The 26,504-nt window shown below is 39.9% G+C and overlaps 1 protein-coding gene across 10 annotated transcripts in view; it reads right to left on the bottom strand.

Annotated features, from left to right (window-relative positions):
- Positions 1-26,504, bottom strand: part of auts2a (activator of transcription and developmental regulator AUTS2 a) — a 1,190,979-nt gene that overhangs the window by 650,672 nt on the left and 513,803 nt on the right. For all 10 annotated transcript variants that reach the window (XM_072242935.1, XM_072242929.1, XM_072242934.1 and 7 more), the window contains one exon: positions 2,891-2,992. In XM_072242935.1, the coding sequence (XP_072099036.1) occupies positions 2,891-2,992 (102 nt within the window). The remainder of the gene's footprint in view (positions 1-2,890; positions 2,993-26,504) is intronic.

Genomic DNA, 26,504 nt, shown 5'->3' with positions numbered 1-26,504 from the left:
AAAGATAATTAGCTGCAAGCACTAAAAGGTCAACACACTGGATCCAATCACTGTCCACTTCACAAAAATGTATGAAGGCTCAGTTGAATGTTTATATATAAGTACGGACTTACCAACACTAATACTCTTGCTGGGAAGTTCGGATCTAACCTGGACACATGGAGAATATGATTTTCCTTTCATTTGTTAGTGGATGCAGTTTGGTAGATTCACCTGTTGTTAGTGGGCACAGGTCAAAAATGGAAGAACAAGTGGATGGCTGGCAAACGAAAAATAAAGGGCTGGTGTGTCGACATTCTTCTAAGATAAGAAGTGAGACTAAAGGAGAATCTTCACTTTGTATCTGATCAGTACTAAACCTCGTGTGCTGGTGCACATAAAACTTGTCAATCTCAAATTTTTTTATTAATTCTAGGCAGCTATAGAAACATGGGGAGAAAAAAGAGAGAGAACAATATATTGCAGGATCTGTCTTGTTCAAGTAACAATTAAAACCATCATGACTCAAGTCTGCCATGTTCAGCCAAAAGATTTGAATTTATCTAGGATTTTTTTGTTAACTTCTGGGTATCATTAAAATCAACTTTTGAATTTAGTCACTGTTGTGATATAAAAATGTGACAACAAATTCCTGAGCAGCAAAATGGCAGACGTATTTGTATTCTGTTACCCTGATGAATTATTCCATTGCCTGAAATATGAGATAGACCTCATAACAACACCAGGACAAGGTCTAATGGTATATGATTAGTCATAGCCCATGAGGGAACCAGGCCAGAGCTCCAGCTTAACTGTGCATCTGACAGGCAACATCTTTGTCACCTGCCTTCGACAATGTGTGACAGCAGGCTGAGAGCCAAGGGTCACTGTCTTTCAAAATAAGGGGCTGCCCGTTTCTCAAAGTTTCAAGGTTGTAATTTCTTCCCTCAGAAGGTTGTGAAAATATTGGAACTCTTCTTCGCAGAGGTTGCTGGCAGCAGAATCTATGATCTATGATCTGGATGCATCACGGCTTGGTATGGAAACACTGATTCCCTTGCATGGAAGAGCCTACAAAAAGTAGTGGATATAGCCAGGTAAAGCCCTCCCCACCACTGAGTATATCTACAATGAGCACTGTTGCAGGAAAGCAGCATCCACTGTCAAGGACCCCCACCATCCGGGTTATACCCTCTTCTTGCTGCTGCCAAATGGAAGGAGGTACAGAAGCCTAAGGTCCCACACAACCAGGTTCAGGAACAGTTATTACCCCTCAACCATCAGGATCTTTAATCAGAGTTGGTAACTTCACTGAACTGATTTCACAACCCGTCGACTCGCTTTCAAGTACTCTACACCTCACATTCTCAGTATTTCTTATTTATTTACTTATTATTTTATATTGTTTCTTTTTGTATTTGCACAATTTGTTGTCTTTTCAACATAGGTTGTTTGTCCAACTTTGTTGCCTGCAATTTTTCATTGATTCTATTGTGTTTCTTTGCACTTTCTGTGAATGCTCGCAAGTAAATGAATCTCAGGGTTGTATATGGTGACATATCTGTAATTTGAAAATAAATTTACTTTGAACTTTGAACTATATTTTAAAGCTTGGTTAGATAGATACTTCAAAAGGAAGGGTTGAAAAGATTACTGGAGGGAGACAGCAAGTTGAGGTTACAATCAGCACCTGAAATGTCAGAGCAGGTTGTGGAATTGAATAGCCTAGTCCTGTTGCAAATTCATAGGTTCATTTTATGTTCAAGTCCCTGCCTTGACCTTATAGTCCTCTGCTGTTTAGCTAAGAATGCACATCTGAGTCTTGAATGTATTACACACTGTTTAAAAAAATTTACCTCAGCATATAATGTACTAAAAGGATCTCAAAGTCTATTTATTTTGTCTGTCAAGAAAAATTGATTTGCTAATTTGAAGAGATTTAAAATGACAGTGTAATTTTTTTAATAATACACAGAGCAATATTGTATTCATGCAATGCCAGAGATTCAAAAAAAACACATTGCTTTATTCATTCTCCTCTCATGATTGTATTGATTCTTGACAATAAACAATTATCAATAATCTTGAGTACATTTGAAGCATACTGCTCGGTTCTCAGTAAGGGAGCTGTAAACAATGAAGAGAGCAACCATCAAAGTGACCTCAGTAAGTAACAGTAGCACTGACAACCAGGTTAATGAATCCGCTTCCATGTCACTGAACAAATTACATTTGCAGTAGGCAGCTTGACAGGTAACTGGGATAATACAAAAGGAGCCAAACTTTGAATTTCATACACCATTTGATGGAAGCATGGAATAGATATTCTCTGGAATTACTGAGATATAACAACTATAAATAGGACCTGTAGAGGGCTAGGCCTCAGCTCAGACTGGTGCTCATCCAGTACAATCATTGCTTTTCGCTGTCTACTTAATATAAACACACACTCCATCAAATACTCTGTATGTTGCAGAAGGGTTTCTCTGCACAAGAGTGGGGGTTCTTTAAGTGCGGGATCATCAGAATAGGGACAGCAGGCATCAATTCAATTTCCGACGTTAACATCAAATTACTTATTTAATTTCACGCCTGATGAAGCATCATATAGCTACACACAGAACCATTTCACTTCATTTGTTATGCCATGTTTTTTCAGTTCTTAGCTTGTCTGCCAACTGACAATTTTAATTACGACATGAATTTGATTGCACTTTTGAATAATTAGCACATCAAACACAAACCATTTAAACACCCTACATTTCTCATGAAGGTGTATGCTTATGTCTGTGTGGTGCCCAGCACATGCTGATAACCGCATATATTTAGAGAGCGGAATGGGGGAGGGGTGGGGGGAGGGGTGGGTTGGTGGACAGTAGGGAAGATCATTAGCCAGATGTCTTCTACTTACATCACTCAGTCTTTCATGTGAGCAGCCCCTGTTGGAAGCCTTAGAATCACTGCTGATACTTTCACTGTCGCTGTCCCTGCAGCTGTGTTGGGAAGGCTTGAGCTGCAAAAGCAAAAGAAAATTAAAGCTGTAAAGTTGTAAGAAGGTGGGGGGAGGGAGTCTTATCAAGTTCCATCACACCCCATACTGACTTTGAAATACATCACAGGTCCTTTATTGTCACTGGATCCAAATCCAGAAACTCCCCAACTACCAGCGTGCTGGGAGAAGGGGTGTGGGTACTTTCACCAGAAGGACGGCCTAGGTTCAAAAAGGTGGCTGGCTGCCCGTCACCTTCTCAAGGACATCTGGGGATTGGCGATTAATGCTGGCCTGCCTGCCATGGCTCAGCCCTAGAATACGAATAAAGACTCAAAAGAATGAGCTTGCAGGAACCCAGCGGTCGTCATTTTCCAGACACAATAAAACAAATGTCCAATCATGGAAAACGATATGATCCAAGCCTGAACAGGGTCTGGAGAACAGTGCATAACATTTGCTCTAATGGCAAGTCAGAATTTATTGGCCTAAAGAGCTTGCATTGGTACTTTATTTTTCAGCTAGTAATCATTGCCAACTTTCCCAGATTCAATTTTCATTCAAGAGAGATTTTTTAACTGGTTTGGCAAAGAAAATGAAGTGAGGCAAAAAGAACCGCCTACTTCAGCAGTGGGGGCTTCACTTCACTCTGGGGAATTGCATATGACAAGCCATTACATATGGCGGTGCATTTACACAAATTATATTTCATAGGACAATAAAAAATGAGGACAGAGTGGAAAAATTTGCCAGCATCCGATACCATCAATCACCTGAAACATAACAGGAGGCTGGTGGGGGTAGGGAGGTGGAAGACCCCAGAGTAAAGCACATAATTAAAACATAAACAGCCTTTTTTTTTGTTGCCATTAGCACTTTGAAAGAATGCTGTTCCTCAGAGGACTGCAACTGGGTCAGAGGCACTGAGTTGCTCTGTCACCTCAGTAGGAAAAGCTGGAAGAGTGACATGCCACTGGAAATTATTGCTCAGGTTGATGTCACACAGTAACAGCAGACAGGGACATAGCGTCGTGTATGCAGACAGGCAGGCATTCACAGTGGGATAGCAAGGGACCAGGAAATGGAGGAGGGAGATCTGATAAAACTTTTTCACAGCACTAATTATTTTATCCACAGCTCCTGGAGCGACCAGGGGACAAGTACAAGGATGCTAGATTGTGCAGGGCCATTCAGAATATAGACTTGTGCTTTGAATAACAAAAATATTTTCCTCAGTGATGCCAAGTGTAATCCATCACCTTTACAATGTAAATCAAGTTATTTGATAGTGATGATTACCAAGCTTGTCATATTGTTCCATTAGGCTGTAATTTGGTCTCCCATAAAGTCAATGTGTCAGTAACTAATAGGTTCACATTCATTCCCCAGCACTTCTCTCCTGCACGTTCCTCCTGGTGTAAAATGACACCTGGCTGGTTAAACTTGTAAACATTGCATCAAATGTTTGAAGATGTGATGTGACAGCTGGTTAACAATGATTTTAGCATTCGCAAGTACAAAAATACACAATAAGATGAAATACAAAATTTGCAAAGTGCAATCTTAAAATGACCGACAATTTTTTAATAGAACCTGCAACAGGAAAATGCTCAACCATAAATTAATAACCGCTCCAGATAGTCCTATGCAGGAACTGTGTGTACACAAGATTTCTGCTGTCACACTATTAACTCAAGGACCAAACTTTAAAAATTAATGTTCACTGCTTTCATACTATATTCCTGCAAATAAAGCATTAGTGAGTTCAAAGTTACGTGTTAGAACCCACGTGGCAAAAATAGCTTGAGGTGATATTACACTAACATATTAATTATGGCATTAGGAACTCAATTTATTACAAGGAAGTGGTGGTGGAGGGAAGGAGGAGGAGAACTGTTTGTGACTAGCAACAAAGCAAAGATAGAAGAAGATAAATTATATTCACAATTTTACTCCAAATAAAAGAAATTTTAAAATAGCCTTAAATTTTCAAAACTGTCTGTAATATAGTCTGTTGTTCCAAAACTTCACTTGCTTTGGGAGTTGATTTGATCTTTATTATGTTTTCTTCTAGTTCATATTTTCACTAGGGAGAAAACATTTAAATTCAGAATAAATATCTAAACCAAAATTAAACACATTTAAACTCTTCCATTTTCCTGCACCAGGCTCCATTGTCTAGCTGAAGGAGACCCAACATAGCTAGTGAAAAGGGGTGATAGAATAGGCCCCTGATGTATTGTTCCTCAGTTTCCCTCCTTTCCTCTAAAATGAGGTTTGATCCTCTCAAACTTTCTTGTATAGCCTTTTTAACCAGACAGCTTACTAAGAACAGGAAGACATCTCCATATTTTGGATTGCTAAGGCTGTCAAGAACTAACTTAATCTGCAAAGTTAACCAGGGGTAATTCACAGAAACATTATCAAACATTAAATTCATACTGAAACAGGAGGCATCAGGACAGATTAGCAAAAGCTTAGCCAAATCAGTAGATTTCAGGGAAATCTTAGAACTCTGACATTTTGGGCTCTTAGCTGTTAAACTTATAGACCTCAAAGTAAACAAATCAACCACCAGAAAAAGTAGGAGCCCAAAATGATCAGAAAACAGATACATGGAGCTTCAAAGGGCCAAAGGAGCTTACAGGTCTCCTCTTATATTTTCTATAGGAGATTATGAACAGCACATTTTCTTTCTGCATGTCACTGGAAAGTTATCCATTTCTGCTGGGTACTAAGCAAAGAACCACAGTGGAAGCTTTTCCCATTCCTAAAAGGACCCAGACAGGTGGGCTTAAGTCAGGATTTACAAAATATTAAAGGAATTATCACCCAAGGAGGTAGATATATTTTCTAATGCTAATGGGATCCAAGGATAAGGAGACAAGGTGTGAACAGGGTACTGAAATGGATGATGGGGCAGTTCCAATTATACTTTATACTTTATTCTCAACAAACAATTGATACTAGAATGTACAATCGTCATAATTCTATTTGATTCTGCGCTTCCTGCTCCCTGGATTACAAATTGATAGTAAATATTAAAAATTTAAATTATAAATCATAAATAGAAAATAGAAAAATGGAAAGTAAGGTAGTGCAAAAAAAAACCGAGATTCAGGTCCAGATATTTGGAGGGTACGACCCAGGTCCGGGTCAGGATCCATTCAGCAGTCTTATCACAGAGTAAATAACCTCATCTTGCTCCTGTTTTATGTTTCAAACATACCTTTCGTGCCAACATATAAAATAAAAAACTAAAGTGATCGATTATTCACAAACTTTAGAAAACCACCTGGTTTGGTTTAATAAATGACTTTAATCATATGCCCTCAAACTCCAGCTATATTTCAGCAGAACTTAATTTCAACTATAACCACTTGACTAAAATTATTGTAAATGTTGCTAAAAGCAGTTTAGTTCCAAATATTTAACCTCTGAGAGAACTTGAAGCTGAAAACTTTTAATATTTCATATAATTCTCAGGGTTGTTTAGAGACCAAAAAAATCCAAACTCCACAATGTACAGTATTGAAATTAATTTTGACAGCAATATTACGCCATCACATCATCCACCTCTCACCTTTAACTTGAACAAATGCTTCGTTCACATCAGAATGCAATTTTCTTTTCACAAAATTCAACCATTTGACAGCAACCAATGGGCTAATTTCCACACTCTTCAAAACATGGCAAGGAATTAACTTATTCAGAGCCCTTTTCATTTAACTTGCAACATTGAAACTGCCAGAATCTACATCTGTCATTGATTTTCACACAACACGCATTATGTTTTTATAACACTGTTATTTAAGGAAGAAATGTTTCCACTCTGTCTCATTTTAGATTATCATGTGCAATTTACAACTGTTTTTAATAAGCAATCAGCATGTACCTCTAAAATAATGTGAAAAAGACTAGAACCGCAGTTTTAAAACCTGATTTATCTTTCTTTGATGTTTAAAGGTTAGCTGTTGAAAGAAACATGAGTGCAAACCTGTTAACACTTTGAAAACTATATTAACTCTTATAAAGCAGTGAGAAGCAAGTCATAGAAGGAAGGGGAGACACACGAAAAAAAACAAGCACAATCAAAAGAAATGGGAAGCTGGTAATACCTCAAAATTTTCCTGAGCCCAACTTAAACCCATATTACGGTATAGATTAATTCTATGCAGTTGCAAGCCATGGCTGTTCACTAGCAGAAACGACTTGGATCTTTGGTATGTCACCAAAGGGTCAAGTAATTTCCTGCAGATGTACCATGGAGACTGGAGAGCCTTCTGATTGGTTGCATCACCACTTGGAATGGAGACTCCAATGGGCAGGATTGAAAGAGGCTGCACACCGTTGTAGACTCAGCCAGATCAATCATGAGCTGAAGTCTCTCACCTATAGAGGACATTGTCAAAAGGCCAGGCCTCAAGATGGTGACATCCATCATTAAGGACATTCAACACCAAGGATGTGCTCTCTTCTCTTTTGTACCATCAGGGAGGAGGCACAGGAGTCTGAAGACTCTCACTCATTGTTTTCGGAACAGCTTCTTCTCCCATGCCATCAGAATTCTGAATGATCAATAACTATCGTGATATTTGTCTTTCACACTATTTATTTATTTTTTATTGGAACGGATGGTAATTTTTTATGCCTTGCACTGCAGTGTTGCTACAAAACAACAAATATCAGTGATAATAAACCTGACTCTGATCGAAGTTTCCAAAAACCTTTTTTTTCAAACAAACTTGGAAAATCTGTTTTGCTCTGGATGTTCCCATCCTCCAGTAGAAGTAGAAAAATGGAATTTTTGCAACATACAATTGCAACAGTATCCAAATGAAAGGTGGCCTGGTCCCACTTTAGAAGCTCAGGATATGAAAACCACGTCACCTTTTGTTGCATGTGCTCAAAATGCAACGATCACTTGTATTCATTTAAGTCTTCTAGCAAATATAACTGTCCAAAAAACACTTCACAGGAGGTGTTATTGAATGCAATTTCATACTGAGCAGGTTCATCATGCAGAGACTTTGAAAGCATCTACAAGAAAGGAAGCAAGGACTTAAAGTGGGTTAATTCCTAAACTGAGAACTGAGCAGTTGAAACAACAGCCAGCTGAGCAATAGAAAGCGGGGACAAATGAGTAACCAAATTGCAGGAGATGGAACTTATGATGTGATTTGGTTACAGCTCGCCAAAGCTCGTCTCAGCCTCAGTACGCGATGGGCAGTGAGCACTTCAGGGAGATTTAAGAATCACATGCTGATCAGTGTAGTTAAAGTATTATGAGTGCCTGGAATCACTACAGCACTTGTTCATGAATGCAGCTTTTAATAGGGGATGTGTTTACTATAGATGCATTGCACAAGATGAGGATAAGAGCCACAGAAGCTGTGGATTTGTAGGCTTTTTGTAATGGGATTTTCATGCTGCATTTACACAGCTGAAAGCCGACAAGGGGTTTAACAGCATTGTGGTGGCCCACAGTAAAGGCAAAGAGCAAACAGCTATCTGCAATTTGCGAGCGATGATAATTTCCACATTCCCTGCTGCCACCATTTGCTCCTTTTGGGAGACAGGATGTTTCCAACGTGCCTTCTTTTCACAAGCTCTATCAAGGACATTTCTTTATCGAAAACAGATGTAAAGATATTAACAGGGAAAGCCAGCCACCAAATTCAAATTTGTGCTGAATATTTAAGCAACATGTGTGCAGACCACAGGCTTGTCAATGGCTTCACCTGCAGGTATGCCTAATATTCTGCCCCTTGTATAACAATATAGACAGCTGGCAATTGTTTGCTTTTCAATATTCTTGAAAGATAAATTGGTCCCCAAAGTACTCCCTATAAAATGGCTTAGTTAGCTGCTCCAGACTAAAGGTCCAGCATACTGATGAATTTGATCGCGATTTGTTATGGGATGCTCATTCAAGGATCCCAAAGTGCATTTTACAACATGTGCCACAGTCTCCACCATGGATCACTTCCTTCAGGTTCAGAAGGTAATGAACCTATAAACAAGGCCAGTGTTCTTAGTGTCCTTGTGAGAAAGAGCCCTTCTTTCCAACCAGTTTTCTTATATATAAAAATCTACATAGGTCACATTTGGAGTGTTGATTGCATTTCTGGTAATCGCACTGGAAAAAAGGAAGTGGAAATTTCGGAGATGGTGCAGAATTGGTTCCTAAGGAAGATACCTGGGTTAGAGCATACTACCATAAGGAAAAGTTGGACTAATATGGATTGTTTTCTCGAGAGCGTCAGAGGCTAAGGAGTGGGAGGGAGGGAACATGATACAAGTATATTAAAATTATGAGAGGCAGATAGGGTGGAAACGTTAAAAACCAGAGGGCATTGGTTTTAAGGTGAGAGATAGAAAGTTTAAAGGTTTATGAGGCAATTTTTTTTCACTGCTGGGTAAGGTGATAGAAGCAGATATGGATGGCAACATTTAAAAGGCATTTAGGCAGACAGATGAATGGGCAGGGAATAGAGGAATACACCCCACGTGCAGACAGATGGGATCAATTTAAATTGGCATCATGATCAGTTCAGACAATGTGGGCTGAAAGGCCAATTGCTATGCTTTAAGGTTCCACTTTCTATCAGATTGTAAACCAACGGTGAACCTGTTCTCTTGGGTGCATAAAAAAAGACACGAAGGCGCTGTTTAGCGGAGCAGCATAAAATTCTTCCCACTGTCTCCTGAAAATAACATTCATTTCTAATTTATGATCATGAAAGTAAATTACTTGAATGTTGTGAGATCTTGCTGTGCATAAAATAACTGCAACACTTCCTTTATTAGGACAGTGACAACATATCAAAAGAACTTCACCTGCCATGAAAGCTGTGCAGTTATGAAAAGCACTACATAAACGCAACTTCTTTGTTTCATTAATAATAAATTGGAATAAAGTAATATTCTCTCACACCTTTATTTCTATTTGGATGAAATTTACTAGTCACGGTAGCACCGTGTTTAGTACAACGCTTTACAGTTGACCAAGGTTCAATTCCCACAGTTGCCGATAAGGAGCCTATATGTTCTCCCCGTGACCACATAGGTTTCCTCCGGGTGCTCCAGTTTCCTCCCACAGTCCTGTTGGGAAATTGTCCCGTAATTAGGCTAAGATTAAATTGGGGGATTGCTGGGCGGTGTGGCCCTAAAGGCCAATTCCATGCTGTATCTCAATAAATTTTAAAAATAGTTAAGATCAGTGAAATGAAAACCCATGTCAATTAATGAGTTGGAAAATTACCGTTGCCTTAATATTAGGAAGTGGTTGACAAAGATGAAGCAGCTACTTAAAATCAGAGTTTTACTCAGAGCGCTGCTCTTCCACGTTAATGAAAAGGTACACTACAGTTTTCAGTCATTGAGATTCCATGTCACCATCTCATGGTTTTCCTCAGCAATGCTTGGCAACAGCTGCTCAGTTGAGCAGAAATAAACCTGGGAGTGTTTAATGGATTTTATTGTTCTGCATCAATGTTTAAGCATCAGCGTTCTTACATCCTAGGATTCTTACACTCCCTCGAGGGCTCCATCAAGGAGATCTCATTTACCTAAAAGCATTTATAAATTTTTAATTTGATTTAACAAGTAAATTAACAAGTCCCTTATTCAAGCAAGTTTTATGGTCACATGTCATTCAAAAATGGTCATTAAAAGTTTTATGCCCAGCCCACTAGGCCTTATATTGACCGCTTGCCCATCCACGTCCAGGCAGTGTTCCGGGGGTGTGAAAGAACATTATTTCTGTGCTCTTTCTGGAGTTTCTGTAGTCATTTTCGAGAGGGAATGAGGGAATATTTGTGAATGCACATTGGGCACAATCAAGTAATGATAAATACTTGCCTCTTTACTAAGCTCTTTGACAGAATGATCAAGAGTACCATGCCATGATATGCAAAATTGGCAAAAGAGTCCCCTCTCTATCCACCTTTTTGTTCTGGGAATGAAGTTGCGGGATGCAAAGGAAGAGAACTGCAAAACCAATCTTCCATTTGTCCGTAAGCCAGTTGTAATTTGAATTTTGCAAGAATGTTGCTAATTGGTAAATCAAACAGCATACTTGCCCTGAAACAATTGGGCTCAGCAGGCACACCGTACAGGCACAGATGGAGTTGGAAAGTAACTTTGTTCTGAGGAATAAAATGAGGTTCTTTAAAATTCCTTGTCACAAAGACAGCATTGGGTACAACCCTTCAACTTGGTACTGGACTGGGTCATTTCTGGGCTCAGACAGAAATCAACCACATTAGTAAATCTGGAGTTGCATAGAAACCAGACTAGGATGGGAGGTTTCCTTCCCTGAAGGAAGTTGTTGAATTACATGTAACATTTTAAGCAATATCCATTAGATAACCATTCCTAATAGTAGATTTTTATTGTAGATTTGTTTAATTAACTGGAATTAAATTTCATCATCTGCTATGTTGGGATTTGAATTCATATTTCTAGTTCAATAATCCAGGGATTTGGGTACTAATTTAGTAATTTAATCGCTAGGCTTACCATACCCTACATGATGCTCTGCCATTATGATGATTTTGTTGAGTTATCCTCTTTTTTTCTGGTATTCTGCGTTTTTGAGCAGATGTTGAGCTCTACACTGCTCGTGACTGGATCAGGAACGACCTAATACCAATGCCTGAAGGTCAAGCAGCATTTGAGCTTCATAAGTAACCTGGACAATTCCAATGAGAGTTGTCATAGGTCAGATTCAAGGTAACTAATTGTTATGATGAAAGAGATAAGCCCACACTACACTCATATGATATTTTTGCTCAGGAATTTGTCGAGTCATACTGATGGTCGAGTTTGTGCAAAATGACCTCATTTAAAACTTGAGGCAGATTTTTTTCATAATATTATCTGTCACAAGATTCTCATCTTCTGAGATGCTGAACAAAGATGCTTCCAGAGAACGAGATACTGAGTTCCAGAACAGAACTTCCTCTCAGTACAGTGTTTTCACTAGGTCCTGCATAGAGGCCGACCTTTCCACACAGCAGTATTAAAACCAAAAAAAATATTCAGATCCTGCAACACAAACACGAGAAAGTCTGCAGATGCTGGTTGTGTGTGTTGCTTTGGATCCTTCAACTGTTCCTTTGAGCAATACATTGCTAATTAATCATTTAGAATGCAAACCACGTTTGTGAAATATTTCAGAAATTTATTAACGCAATGCTAAAATCATAATACTTTAATATACAGACACACAGATCTTAAAAGGTAAAATGATTCACCAGACAGTATGGAGACAGCTAGGATCTTCTGATCTGCTGTTGTTTCTTTTATTGGAGGAGAACTTGCCGAGTAGACTGTTCTCCTTCACACTTCATTTTTCAATTTTGGTAGGTGTGATGGCTGAAGGGATGGAAATACTAGGACTGCCATTCACATTTGAATAATTTAAGTGATGATGAATTAGGAACTAGGCCTAACTCCTCAGACTGCAATAATGAGAATCAGTATGCATGCTGCGAACCACTTTAGAATGAGGAAACAGTACATGCCACAAGGGAAATGTTCACCTCTACTCCACCCACAGTGCCATGTCAGTGGGCTCTCATTTTTCAGTGTGGCATTGGGTCTGTACCCTACAGAGGGCTACTGGAAACTTTCAAGATAGGCTTGAGCGTGGCAGCTTGGTCATATTAACCATAAGAAATAGGAACAGAATTAGGCAACTCAGACCATCAAGTCTACTCCACCATTCCATCATAGCTGATTTATTATCCCTCTCAACCTTTGACACCCTGACTAAGAACCTATCAACCTCTGCTTTAAATATACTCAATGACTTGGTGATTCCACAGATTCACCATCCACTTCCTCCTCGTCTCTGTTCAAAACGGATGTCCCTCTATTGAGACTGTGCTCTCTGCTCCTAGAATCACCCACTTTGGGAAACATCCTCTTCACCTCCACTCTATCTATCAATATCTGATCGGTTTCAATGAGATTCCACCCTTCGCACTCCTCCAAACTCCAGCAAGTACAGACCCAATGCATCAAACGCTCCTCCTACATTAACCATTTCATTCCCAGAAACATTCTCACCAACCTCCTCTGAACGCTCTCCAATGTCAGCACATCTTGTCTTAGGTAAGGGACCTAAATCTGCTCTCAACCCTCCAAGTGCAGGCTGACCAATGCTTCACAAAGTCTCAGCATTACATTCTTGCTTTTATATTCTAGTCCCCTGGAAATTATGCTAACATTGCATCTGCCATCCTTTCCACTGACTCAACCTGCAAGTTAATTCTGCACGAGACAAATTCTTTTGCACTTCTGATTTCTGAATCTGATCCCCGTCTAGAATGTAGTCTGCACTTTTATTCCATCTACCGAAGTGCATGACCATACCATTCCCTTCACTATATTCCATCTGCCACTTCTTTGCCCATTCTCCCAATCTGCAGACACCGTTTCCTCAACACTACCTGGCCCTCCGCCAATCTTTGTATCATCTGCAAACCTGGCCACAAAGCCATCAATTCCATCATCCAAATCACTGACATTTAATGTGAAAAGAAGCAATACCAATACTGACCCTTGTGAAACACCACCAGTCACCAAGAGTCAATCAGAATAGGACTCCTTTATTCTGACTCTTTGCCTCCAGCCAGTCAGCCAATCTTTCATCCATGCTAGTATTCTTCCTGTAATACCATGGGCTTTTGTCTTATTAAGTAGCTTCATGTGCGGTACCTTGTCAAAGGCCTTCTGAAAATCCAAATAAACAACCACCACTGACTCTCCTTTATCCATATCATCTGTTATTTCCTTAAAGAGTTATAGCAGATTTGTTAGGCAAGATTTCCCCTTAAGAAAACCATGTTGACTTGGGACTATCTTATCACACACCTTCAGGTACCCTGAAATGTCACCCTTGGTAATGGACTCCAACACCTTTCCAACCACAAAGGTCAGGCTAATTGGCCTATAATTTCCTTTCTTCTGCCTCCCAACTTTCTTAAAGAGTGGAGTAACATTTGCAATCTTCCGGTCCTCTGGAATCATTCCAGAATCTAGTGATTCTTGAAAGATCATTACTAATGCCTTCACAATCTCTTCAGCTACCACTTTCAGAACCGTCCAGTGTAGTTGACTTATCTATCTTCAGACCTTTCAGCTTACCAACCGGAGGAATCCAACAAATCTGACTGCCTGGAACACCTGAGGCTCAACAATCAATCTGCTGGAGGAACTCAATGGGTCTAGCAGCACCTCTGGTATTGTTGAACTTTTAAATTGAACCCCTCCGTCACTGAGCTCTGTTGTAAGGCTTAGACCCAAAACATAGACAGTTCATTTTCTCCCACGGATGCTGCTAGACCCACAGAGTTCCTCCAGCAGATTGTGTATTTCTGTAAATTCCAGTATCTGCAGTGGCTGGTGTCTCTGGATCTGAGATCCATCTCTTCAGACACATGTTTATAATTTTGCCATGAAAAGAGAAGTGGAAATTTTCTCTCAAAGCACCAATTTGTGCTCTAATCCAGACAAAGCCATTGATCTTATCTCAACCATTTGTGTTTTCACAAAGAACATAACCCAGAGACACAACCTTGACCATAATCTTTAGAGAAATTCAATCTTACTAGCCCAAGGCGATAAAAATCATCCAAATAATCCATCCCCAGTAATAACCTGTGTTAAGTCTGAGTATTTTAAAATGGATGAACAATATTATTGTCATGAATCTATAAAATTTCTAATCCTGAGGCTAATAATACTCAGTAAATGAAAACAGATAATGAATCTTGCCTGTAGCAGAGTCTCTGATTACTGAAGGATTCTGAGAAAGCAGCAGATCTAAAGAAAACAAAAAAATATATTTCACAATAAACACCCTGGTTGTCACTGAGACTACCGAGAATTTTTTTCACATCATTTGCTGGAAACACTGGCAACTTATAGTTTATTCCTAACTGCCTTGATCTGAGGAGACAGTTAACAGCCAATCACACATCAGCAGGATAGGCAAGGATGACAGTTTTCCACCCCTGAAGGACATGAGTGAATCAGATTGGTTTTTATGACAATTCAATAGCTTTGCCCTTACCATTACTGAGACTAGCTTTAATTCCTTGACTCTGTATTCCCCAGCTGCCATGCTGCGATGTGAACTCATCACCCTGAAATGCCCATTGCTCCTAACCACTCCAATATCTTGCCCTATGAACAAAATTGAAAACTCATAACTCACAAAACACTTAATAAATTAACATTTGTCAACGCATCTGTGCTACATGAAATAAAAGTGGAAAGGCCTTTGTTGTTTGTCATATTATACTTCTCACATTTCCTTACAACATACAGGCTATTTGAGGTGACACTCTGATGCAACCAGTACAGCCGCCTCACATCCCTAAGGACCAATGTTCGCTCTAAGGTGTGCGCACACATACATCTTTTGCTACTAGCGCACAAAGGAATTTAAAGTGCGCACAAATGGTTGTCACATCTACCTTGTTGGTATGTTACACAATCACATTTCCTTTTCCAGTTTCTGATGCAGATGGTGTTGACAATGTGGAGTTTGCAATGATTTGTCTGCAGATTTCAGAACTGGCTTAATTATTACTCAGTGTGCACATGTTGTCACTGGGCAAAACAACTTTTTGTGCACACTGGTCATTACAAGTCAGAAGGAACATTGCTAATGACCCAGGTTTGATTCTTCTCTTGGGGTCTGTCTGTGTGGTGTCTACATGCTTTCTTGGCAACCCCATGGATTTTCTCTGACAGCTCCACTTTCCTCCCACATCCCAAAAAAGTGCAGGCTGGTAGGTTAGTTGGTCACTGTAATTTGCTCCCAGTGTGTACAGGATTGGGTTGGGGAAGTTGGCGGTAATATAGAAAGAATACATTTATAACAAAATTTAGTGCAAGAATGGGATTGCTGCCAGAGACTCAATGGGCTGAATGGCTTCCTTCTCTGTCATACAGAAATTTGAGCTCTACATCAGGTTTCAGAGCATTCTTACACCTATTTATGAAAACTCCACTTCCCTGTAGGGTGTATTCTGGAATTAGGGACTGTAACAGATATTAAGTTTAACAGCAGTCATTGTTCAGACATGAATATGGATTGTAGATTAAAATTAAAATCCAGCCCTGAACAATAGTTTTCCTGAAGCTGTGGACACAGTTGATTGAAAACCAGACAATGCTGTTTAACATTAATTTTGGGTGTCTGGAGTGTGGGTGTGAAGAAGGAGGTCTGTGAAAACTATACTTAACTCAAAGGAAGCATTGTAGATACATTGTAACTATAGAATTATGCTGCTGTTACCTTTGATCTTTAGCATATAAAATGTCATGTAATATTGGGTTGAGCGGGCCTCTTCCTCTGAGAGTCTCATTTTGCTGAATAAAACACTTCTGTATCGACTAGTTTCAGTATCTCCCTGGTGACTTTGTTCACATTCCAACATGCCCCACCTCAGGTATTTGTACCACCCTTCTCCATGAAGGGTAATGGCTAATGGCTGCCTGTAAGGAGATAAATCTCAAGGTTGTACAACATATACATACTTTGGTAATAAATGTACTTTTAACTTTGAGCTTCAATGGCCAGGATGTCTTTGGATGTGGGGAAAAGACTGAGCATCCAGAGGAAGTGTGGTCACTTGGAGAACATGAAAGCTTCAGACAGACTGCACCAGAGAGCAGAATTGAACCTGGAGCCCTGGACCTGCAAACAGCACACAACTTGGAGCTTCAATGAGCTGATAAGGCTTTTCTAAGTCAAAATGCTATCGCCTGATGCAGCAGGCAGGCCGTCACATCCTTTTTAATTAGATGATGTAGGGCTTACAGTACAATTATTTAGTGTGACTGTGACATGTATGTACAACACGAGCTGTTCCCCAAAATACTTCAAATACCCCGACTGGTGTACTTTTGTTTCATTCCTTTCTCCCTCATGTACTTATCAAGATTTCCTTTAAAAGTGCCTGTGTTGTTCTCCTCATTATTTCCTGTGGCAATGAGTTCCATGCCCTCATTGTCCTCCATTTACTCCTGACAATAATTGGAAATTTTGTGTGTAAATGCTCATGGTGTGGACTCCAGTGCAAGCTGAAACAACTTTGTTGAACACTAGGAGTTTGCAAGAGACCCTTTTTTACCAAATGTGCCATTCAAAATTGAGACAGCATCAAACAAATCAAGTTGGTGCACAAAAGGTTTGGCGTATGTTACTTTCTGGTGGAAACATACCAAATCCACTCTGTTCCACTTGCCTCCATTTAACTAAAAACAAATCCAAGTCCATGTAAGGAATCTGGAGCAGCAGCTGGATGACCTTTGACTCATAAGGGAGAATGAAGCAGTTGTGGATGAGAGCTACAGGGAGGTAGTCACAACTAGGCTGCCGGAAGCAGGTCATTGGGTGACAGTCGGGTGGGGAAAGTGAAGGTGAGCAGACAGGTAGTGCAGAGCGCCCCTGTAGCTATTCCCCTGAATAATAAGTTTACCATCCTGGATATTGTTGGCGGGTCGACCGACCAGGTGTGAGCCACGGTGGCAGGGCCTCCGGCACTGAGTCTGACCTGGTGGTGCAGAAGGGTAGGATGGAGAAGAGGAGAGCTGTCATCATTGGAGACTCTATAGTCAGGGGAGCAGACAGGAGATTTTGTGGACGTGAGAAGGACACCCGCATGGTTTGTTGCCTCCTGGGTGCCAGGGTCCGGGATGTCTCTGACCGGGTGCACGACATCCTGGTACGAGAGGGAAAACAACCAGAAGCAATTTAATGTGGATAAATGTGAAGTTATCCACTTTGGTGGCAAAAATAGGAAAACAGATTATTATCTGAATGGTGGCCGATTAGGAAAAGGGGAGGTGCAACGAGACCTGGGTGTCATTGTACACCAGTCATTGAAAGTGGGCATGCAGGTACAGCAGGTGGTGAAAAGGGCGAATGGTATACTGGCATTTATAGCGAGAGGATTCGAGTACGGGAGCAGGGAGGTACTACTGCAGTTGTACAGGGCCTTGGTGGGACCACACCTGGAGCGTTGTGTGCGGTTTTGGTCCCCTAATCTGAGGAAAGACATCCTTGCCATAGAGGGAGTACAAAGAAGGTTCACCGGATTGATTCCTGGGATGGCGGGACTTTCATATGAGGAAAGACTGGATGAACTGGGCTTGTACTCGTTGGAATTTATAAGATTGAGGGGGGATCTGATTGAAACGTATAAAATCCTAAAGGGATTGGACAGGCTAGATGCAGGAAGATTGTTCCCGATGTTGGGGAAGTCCAGAACAAGGGGCCACAGTTTGAGGATAAGGGGGAAGCCTTTTGGGACCGAGATTAGGGGAAACTTCTTCACACAGAGAGTGGTGAATCTGTGGAGTTCTCTGCCACAGGAAACAGTTGAGGCCAGTTCATTGGCTATATTTAAGAGGGAGTTAGATATGGCCCTTGTGGCTATGGGGATCAGGGGGTATGGAGGGAAGGCTGGGGCGGGGTTCTGAGTTGGATGATCAGCCATGATCATAATAAATGGCGGTGCAGGCTCGAAGGGCCGAATGGCCTACTACTGCACCTATTTTCTATGTTTCTATGTTTCTATACCAAAGACGCTCACTGCTACCGCATTCCTGTGGAGAACTTCAGTAAAAAAAACATGAAATTAAACACAGTCCTTAACAACTCCAGACTGTCTGGCTCCAATCAATCATTTCTTCTTCATTTCCAGGTGCTAGTTAAAAGGACTCTGTCCAAAAAAAATTAGGTTCCCATATTAGTGCACTACAGACTTACCATGTTGCTTTCTGTATAGTACATGGGCTGTTTATCATCATCATGCACTTTACAGCTGTACCTTGCCACCAATCCTTTTCAAGACTTTCTTGATCTTTTCACTGGTTTTAATGAAGCTAATTATCAGCCTTTGTTCTATTTTTTTACAGTATTAATAAAGGGCAGCTTTGCTATTAATGCCTCTTTGTAATGATGAAATTCTCATAATATCACAGTGCTTTTCTACAAATTAACCAACGTGCTTATCAAATTTTGTTTAACCAATAATTGCTGCCATCAACATACAGGGTACCAGCAAGAGAAGTTACAGAACATGACAGCACAAGGCAATTATTATCCATCATTAAGACAGCAATCTTATAATTTCAGCTGCCTTAATTGTTCACTTGGAATTCACTCAAATAGCTTTGGCAGTTAACAAGAGATCTTTTGTTTATACCTTTATTGCAGCTTAACTTGACGATGATGAACACTTTTTATTTAGACCTAAAGAGATTACGCAATTGGATGTTTGATTCTGAAAGCTTAATTAGACTCTCAGGTCAAAATAATTCATACCAGGCAACTATTTCTTTATATCAATGGTAGTTCTGCAAAATAAAAAGCGTTATTATATCATTCTTGGGTAATGCAATAAAATTTATTTGCTTAAGTGTAACATTACAGATACATACTCTATAACCTGAAACAAGATCATACTAACTCAAGAATTTTATATCATCGGGAATTAAAAATATTGAGAGATAAATTGTATTGTGTATATAAATAATGGTTTAACTCACAAAGCTGAAAGAATTCAGGCAAGGTTCTTTATAATGTCAGCTGAGGTGCTTAAGATTATAGCTGCTTTATAACTCACACTGAGAAACAGACTTATCTCATTATAAGAAGACAAAAGTGCTTCCTGCTGCTATAATGTAATAAATATGTCTGATGGATCAAGTACGTTAATGTGAATACAACACTGTTCCATCTTAATCCATGCATTCACACATGAACATCCATCTTGTGCCAGAATACAAGAAGATTTGATGTGGTTTATCAAAGGAACATTTCTGTTTAAAACATCTGGAGAATGTCTCGGATTTCTTGATGAAAACAGTAATATACATTGTCCAAATAGTCACTTTGTTTGCAATCATGCAGATTAATTACCCACTAATCTTGTGGTTCATGTATCATTTCTGCAATTAGTGACTGTAGTGCAAGTTCTTCCAATCAACAATACTGGCTATAACAGCTCCAAACTTCTTTGGGAATCTGCCAGATATCTACCATAACTGGAAATCGTAGTGATATTCTACAGTAACAGAGAGTGGATCTTCCTTTGCCCTCATTAACTGGGTGATAATAGGGAAAGACTATAAGATGAGAGGTTGGAATGCCAAGTAATAGCTGGTGTGACGTGTTTGCCTCAGGAGTGAGAATACCCTGGTTGTCCCATTCCCACCAGGGAAGAGGCTATGCAGTATCCATGCTAGGATCTCCAGGCTCAAAACCATTTACTTCTCGCAAGCCTCCACTAATCAACACCTCCACGCGTTAACCCACCAACACTACTTTATCATTTTCTTTCAGAATTGCCTTATGTACCAATTCTCCTATACCTAGCATCACTTTATGTAAAATACAATATCGTTTTATGTCTCTCAAAGTCCAACCCTACATCCCCGTCATGAGAGGTGGAAATGGGTAAGGCTGGCTGACAGGGCTCTGGTGAAGCTGTATAGGCCAATCCCTTGTACAGTGGATACAATGGATTACAGAAACATTGATGAACCCCAACCACACCATTAACTTTGGATGATGGAGACAGGGGGTCATGAATGGTCTATGCTCCACTACGAGCTAAGGGGGGGAAGAAGAAGCAGAAGAAAGAGAAGAAGGAGAAGAAGACTTTATGTACATACAGTCTATGTATATAAGCAAATCTTGTGTATTTCTATTTAATGTATTTTTAATTGTGTTCTTTAAGCTTATTGTGGGTTTTTTCACTGTTTCTGATCCAGAATCTAGAGTAACAATAAGCAATCTCGAATCTTGATAACCCTGCAGAAAATATTTAACCTTATTCCCAAGTGAAGATTAATTTGGTTGATACATAGTCATAGGGTGGTCTTTGGCAAGCAATCATTTGGAGAGATGGATATACTTAACAAGGGATAGTTGGAGACAATAAATCATGCAAACCACAGATGCTACCAACGATCCCACTAATCCAAACAGGGTTAGTCCCAAATAGCACTGGAAGGGGAAAACTGCCGACACAATTGCCAGGGTTGTGATACATGGAATGTTATTGTTGTTAATTCTAATTAAAGGTTTGGATTGCAGAGTACATTATCAGAGTGTGATGTTAGAATGCTTTTAAATTTTAAAATAAGAGAAATTAAAGTACAATGACTAACCGATACCAACTGCACTCAGAACATTCAAATATTTTCATCAGTTAAAGACAGATATAATTTTACTGTGGGCTTTTCATAATTAGCTTGTAATAACTCAACACACCCTACTGAAAATGAATCAAGCTAAAGCCGAAACTCACCAGCATTTTCGTAAAAATTATTATTAGCTGCCTTAAAGCATATTAAGAGGTGTTTGGAAACATTAGCGCTTCCATAAAAGTGGTGACAATAATTTTTATTCCACAAGCACACCTGCCGTGAACTGATAAACTCAGCCTCGCATCTCTCCTTCAGACATGCAGAGAACTAAAGCAGGAACGTATCCAAAACTGCAGCTGTCTGAGGCCATTAACTGCTGAAACACATTCTGTTGTTCGACCTCGTTCTTATTACAGCATAACTGTTCATTAAAGAAATTTCTGTGCAATTAATTAAATTATTCCCATGTCTGCACCACAAAGTCATTACTCCAATATCAGCTTTCACTTGCACTCGTTTCAGCTTGTGTTCAAATGCCAAGTCACATCTCTGGGGTCAGCCAGTCCCAGTAAAATCACACTCTTTACTGCTCACTTAGACGATCATTTCTCTTATTATTGCCATCTATTTTCCAACAGGAATTGTGTGCTAGTATATTGCTTCTATACTGGAAGTTTTGCCAATGAAATTTGCTGCAGACATTTAACACCAGGTCAGGCAGGCAAGCAGCTCATGTGTCACTTGATAAGCTAACATTTCCAGTATGAAGATCCAGTAGCACACTCCATTAGGAGTTATAGCCTGGTTGTATAAATCTTGTGCAAATACCCTCGCATGTAGTCAATATATGTGCAGGTATAGATTCATGTCCTTAAGGGACAGCAAATCCATTCCTGTATACATGACTACAAGCTGCATTAATAGATGGGAGATTTAAAGAGGTTTATAACATGTTCCAATGAAATTATAAGTTGATTCAGAGTGTTAATGCTTGTGCTTTAGAACAACATTGGTGTTCACCTGACAAGTTGGAAAATCACTCAGGCATAAAGCAAGACAAATCCAATCCATCTCATTCTATTAGCCCGCACTTAATCATCAGCGGTGTGATAAAAGGAGTCATTAGTGGTGCCATCAAATTTCACTTATTCACCAACATTCTGTGCATTGGAGTCAGTTGGGGAATGCAAGATCTCTTAGCACCAAATCTCATTACAACTTTGGGCCAAGTAGGGACAAAAGAGCTGAATTCAAGATTTGAGAGTGAACTACCTCATCATTAAGGCAGTGTTAAACATACACTGTGTGTGACATTAGTAGTCCTAACAAAACTGACACCAGGAGGATAAGTCTCGACAAAAGGCTCAGAAGAAAATAATTGAACTGGAAATGTAGAGTAATTGAACACTACAGCACAGAAACAGGCCCTTCAGCCCATCTGGTCCATGCCAAACTATTATTGTCTTGTCCCATCGACCTGTAGCCCACCAAACCCCTCCCATCCATGTACCAATCTAAATTTCTCTTAAATGTTGACATTAAACTCACATTTACCACTTCCATTGGCAGCTCAGTCCACAATCACACATTTATTCATATGAAGAAAGTGGTTACAAAAGCAGGAAGGAGATTGGGTTTTCTGTGATTATAGGGCTCACATCCAGACGTCCCAGAGTCTTTTCTGACACCTGAAAAATGTATAAGTTAAGAGTGCGGTGGAATACTCTCCATTGGTACCTCAGTCATTAAATTAATCGTTTGAGTCTCTCCGCTGCTGGAGTTGATTGCTAGCAACTCAGTTAAAGTTCTTCAACACCACTACTCAAATACACAACTTCTTTCAACTCCAGTAGCAAATTCACTTTCAATCTAAAACTATTGCCAACTATGCTTTTGGGGTGCTTTGATATGATCAACAATAATCATATCCTTGCCAATTACAAGATCTGAAGTTATAGAGAACAACATGGAAAATTCTACACAGATGCAGGCCTAGGTATTATTGGTGAAGGGTTTTGGCCTGAAACTTTGACTGTACTTTTTTCCATAGATAATGCTGGCCTGCCGAGTTCCCCCAGCATTTTGTGTGTGTGCTGTTCGGATTTCCAGCATCTGCAGATTTTCTCTTGGCTATGCTTTACTGGTACAGGCTTCATTCACATCAACTCATTTCACATTAATATATCCTCTTATTCCTTTCCCTATCATTTATTTATCCAAGAGCAAGGGAGGAAAACCTAATGTACCGGGCAACAGTGAGACCATACTTGTGTACACTTCTGTCTGTACAGTTAGTTGCCTTTTGCACATTGGTTGTTTGCCTATCCTGTTGGGTGCTCTCTTTCATGGACTCTTAATTTACTGTGTATACATGCAAGAAAATGAATCTCAGGGTTGTATATGGTGATACATATGTACTTCAATAATAAATTTACTTTGAACTTTAAGAGGAGGTATATTTGCATGGATCCTTTTCAAGACAAGGTTAATAGATTGATTCATGAGATGGTGTTTTTTTTATTAAGAGGAATACTGACTATATTTCAAAAGAATGAGAAATAATTTTTTTGAAATATCCAAAACTATGAAGGGGCTTGACTGAGTAAATATTGAGTAGATATTTAGGTCCGGGGGAACCTAGCACTAAAATGCATTGTTTCAAAATAATGGGTTCCTCATCTAAGACGGATGTGATGTCGTATTTATCCTCATAGTGACTTGTGAAGATTTGTAATTTGCAATATCTAGAAAGCTATGGAAGGGCAATCACCGAACATATGAGATGGACTAACTTTGGGATCATAGAAGAGCCAAGCATTATGGAGAATAAACAGAAAAGTGAAGTTGAATCCAACATCAAATTAGCCATCCTCTTATTGAATGGTGGAGTAGGTGTGGTGGTGGTTGGGATGGCCATTTGCTGCCCCAATTATTATGTTTTCAAATTCTCTTGAACTATATCTATGTCACTTGCCTTATTCATTCAAAAGGCATTTATTTTTCACACCCTGACCACTTGTCTGGCTAAACAAGCTTCTTCTGAGTTATTTCTTGAATTTATTACTATCAATGACCTGTTTATTTTCTGAAGCCAATGAATCAACATTATCAGCTATTATATCATCAACTTTCCAAGTAGCTGCATACTTTGACAATTCAGCCCAACCTCAATGGATGTCTTCAGGAATTTTGAGTGGGTTGGAGAAGAACCACAAAGCATTCATAAGCATTCATTGTGGAGGGAATCATTAAAACCTTTCTGCACTTTAGTGAAAGAAAACATGTCTACTCAAATACACACACAACCTCTATTGGTACAACTTTGCTTTTAAATTACACGCCATCCAGACTTGAAAATGTATCACCATTCATTGGTTCATGGGTTCAAAATCATTTACTCTCTGGGTCCAGAGGTTAAATAACCAAATACTTTTTCCAATCATGAATTGCTTTCCAGAACTACCTGAGATAATAACTTTTATGGCACTTTGATATGATTATCAATAATCACCTTGGCAATTTCAAGAAGATCTGGAATTATAAGAGGACAACATGGAAAATGTCACAGAAGCAGTCCTATCTACTACTGGTACATGCTTCATTCGAGTCTTTTCATCTCACATTCACATATCCTCTTTTTCTCTATCATGTACTTACCCAAGATCAAGGGAGGGTGGACTATAAATGGAGGAAAAGCTACAAAAGTACTGGGCATCAGAGAGACCATACTTGTGTACACTTCTGGCATCCATAATTAAGATGGGATATATTTGTGTAGTTCCAGAACAGAATTGTAATGAACATAAAATACAAAACAAAATTAGTTCACTGTCAGTAGAGATCTTTATTAGTGTATAAGGTGCGGGTGGCAATACTATAGTACTGTAGCTACCTGTTCCACAGTTTCACAAATTCCTGGGAGTGCACATCTCACAAAACCTCTATGGTCCCAGAGCACATCGTACACAGTCAAGAAAGCTCAACAAAGCCTCTATTTTCTGGGGAAGCTGGACTTTGCACATCCATACTCTAATCATTCTACAGATGCGCAGTATAGAGCATCCTAACAAGCTGCGTCACTACAGCAGACAGGGAGGTTCTTCATCGGGCTGTCAAAACTGCTCAACACGTCACTGGCACCAGCCTACTACCATCAAGAACATATATACAGAAAGGTGCTGGAGAAAAGCCCAGTAACATCATGAAGGATTCCACACACCCTGCTCATGGGCTGGTTGTCCCACTTCCATCAGGAAGGAGGTTACACAATATCCATGACGGGATCACCAGACTTAAAAACAGTTACTTTCTCCATGCAGAAAAGCTGATCAACACCTCCATCCACTACTACCGTATTATTTTCTGTCAGTCACTTCACATGCAGCCTAGCATCACTATATGGGCATACAATCAATCTATGTATATAAGCTATCTTCTGAGAGAGCTTTCTTCACGGAAATTCAGTGCAGCCTCAGGAAAGGAAGAAGAACTATCAACATGATCTTTGCTGCAAGACAACTCCACGAAAAATGCCAGGAGCAAAATAGATAGCTCTACATCACCTTTGTTGATTTTACCAAAGCCTCTGACACCGTGAGCCACGAAGTATTATGGAAGATCATGGCAAAGTTTGGCTGCCTTGGCAGATTCATCACCATGGTGCAGCACTTTCATGATGGGATGTCAGTCCGCATCGTCAATGATGGTGACTGTTCTGTTGCTTTCTCAGTCACAAATGGGGTCAAGCAGGGATGTGTGCTGACCCCAACCCTCTTCAGCATGACTGATGCATTCCGGGGCAGTGATCCTGGAATCTACATCAAATACAGAATGGATGGCAAGCTGTTCAACATGTGCAAGCTTCAAGCCATTACCAAGGGCAAAGAGATGGTGATGAGATGACTGTGCTCTCAATGCAAGCTCTGAGTCCATCACGCAGAACATCATCGACAAATTTTCCACCTCATGTGACAACTTCGGACTCACCATCAGCACCAAGATGGAAGTCAAGCACCAAGCGGCTCCAGATCAACCCTATGTGGAGCTATCCATCTCCGTGAACAGCCAGCAGCTCCAGCAATCGACAAGTTCACCTATCTCAAGAGCTATTCACATTGACAACGTTATCACCTAAAGGATGGCCAAGGCTAGTGCCAATTTTGGGAAAACTATGTGACACTGTCCCGGGATGAAGGGGAATTACTCTGAAGATCAAGCTGAAAGTCTACCACACTGTCATCCTACCCACTCTCCTCTACGTGTGCAAGGCATGGACTGTGTACATGAGCCACATGCTTAAGGCTGATTTATACTTGTGCGTCAAATCGACGCCATAGGTACAGTATAGCCGTGA

The sequence above is a fragment of the Mobula birostris genome, chromosome 25 (assembly GCF_030028105.1).
Source record: "Mobula birostris isolate sMobBir1 chromosome 25, sMobBir1.hap1, whole genome shotgun sequence".
Lineage (NCBI taxonomy): Eukaryota > Metazoa > Chordata > Chondrichthyes > Myliobatiformes > Myliobatidae > Mobula > Mobula birostris.
This window is presented reverse-complemented; position numbering and strand designations above follow the sequence as displayed.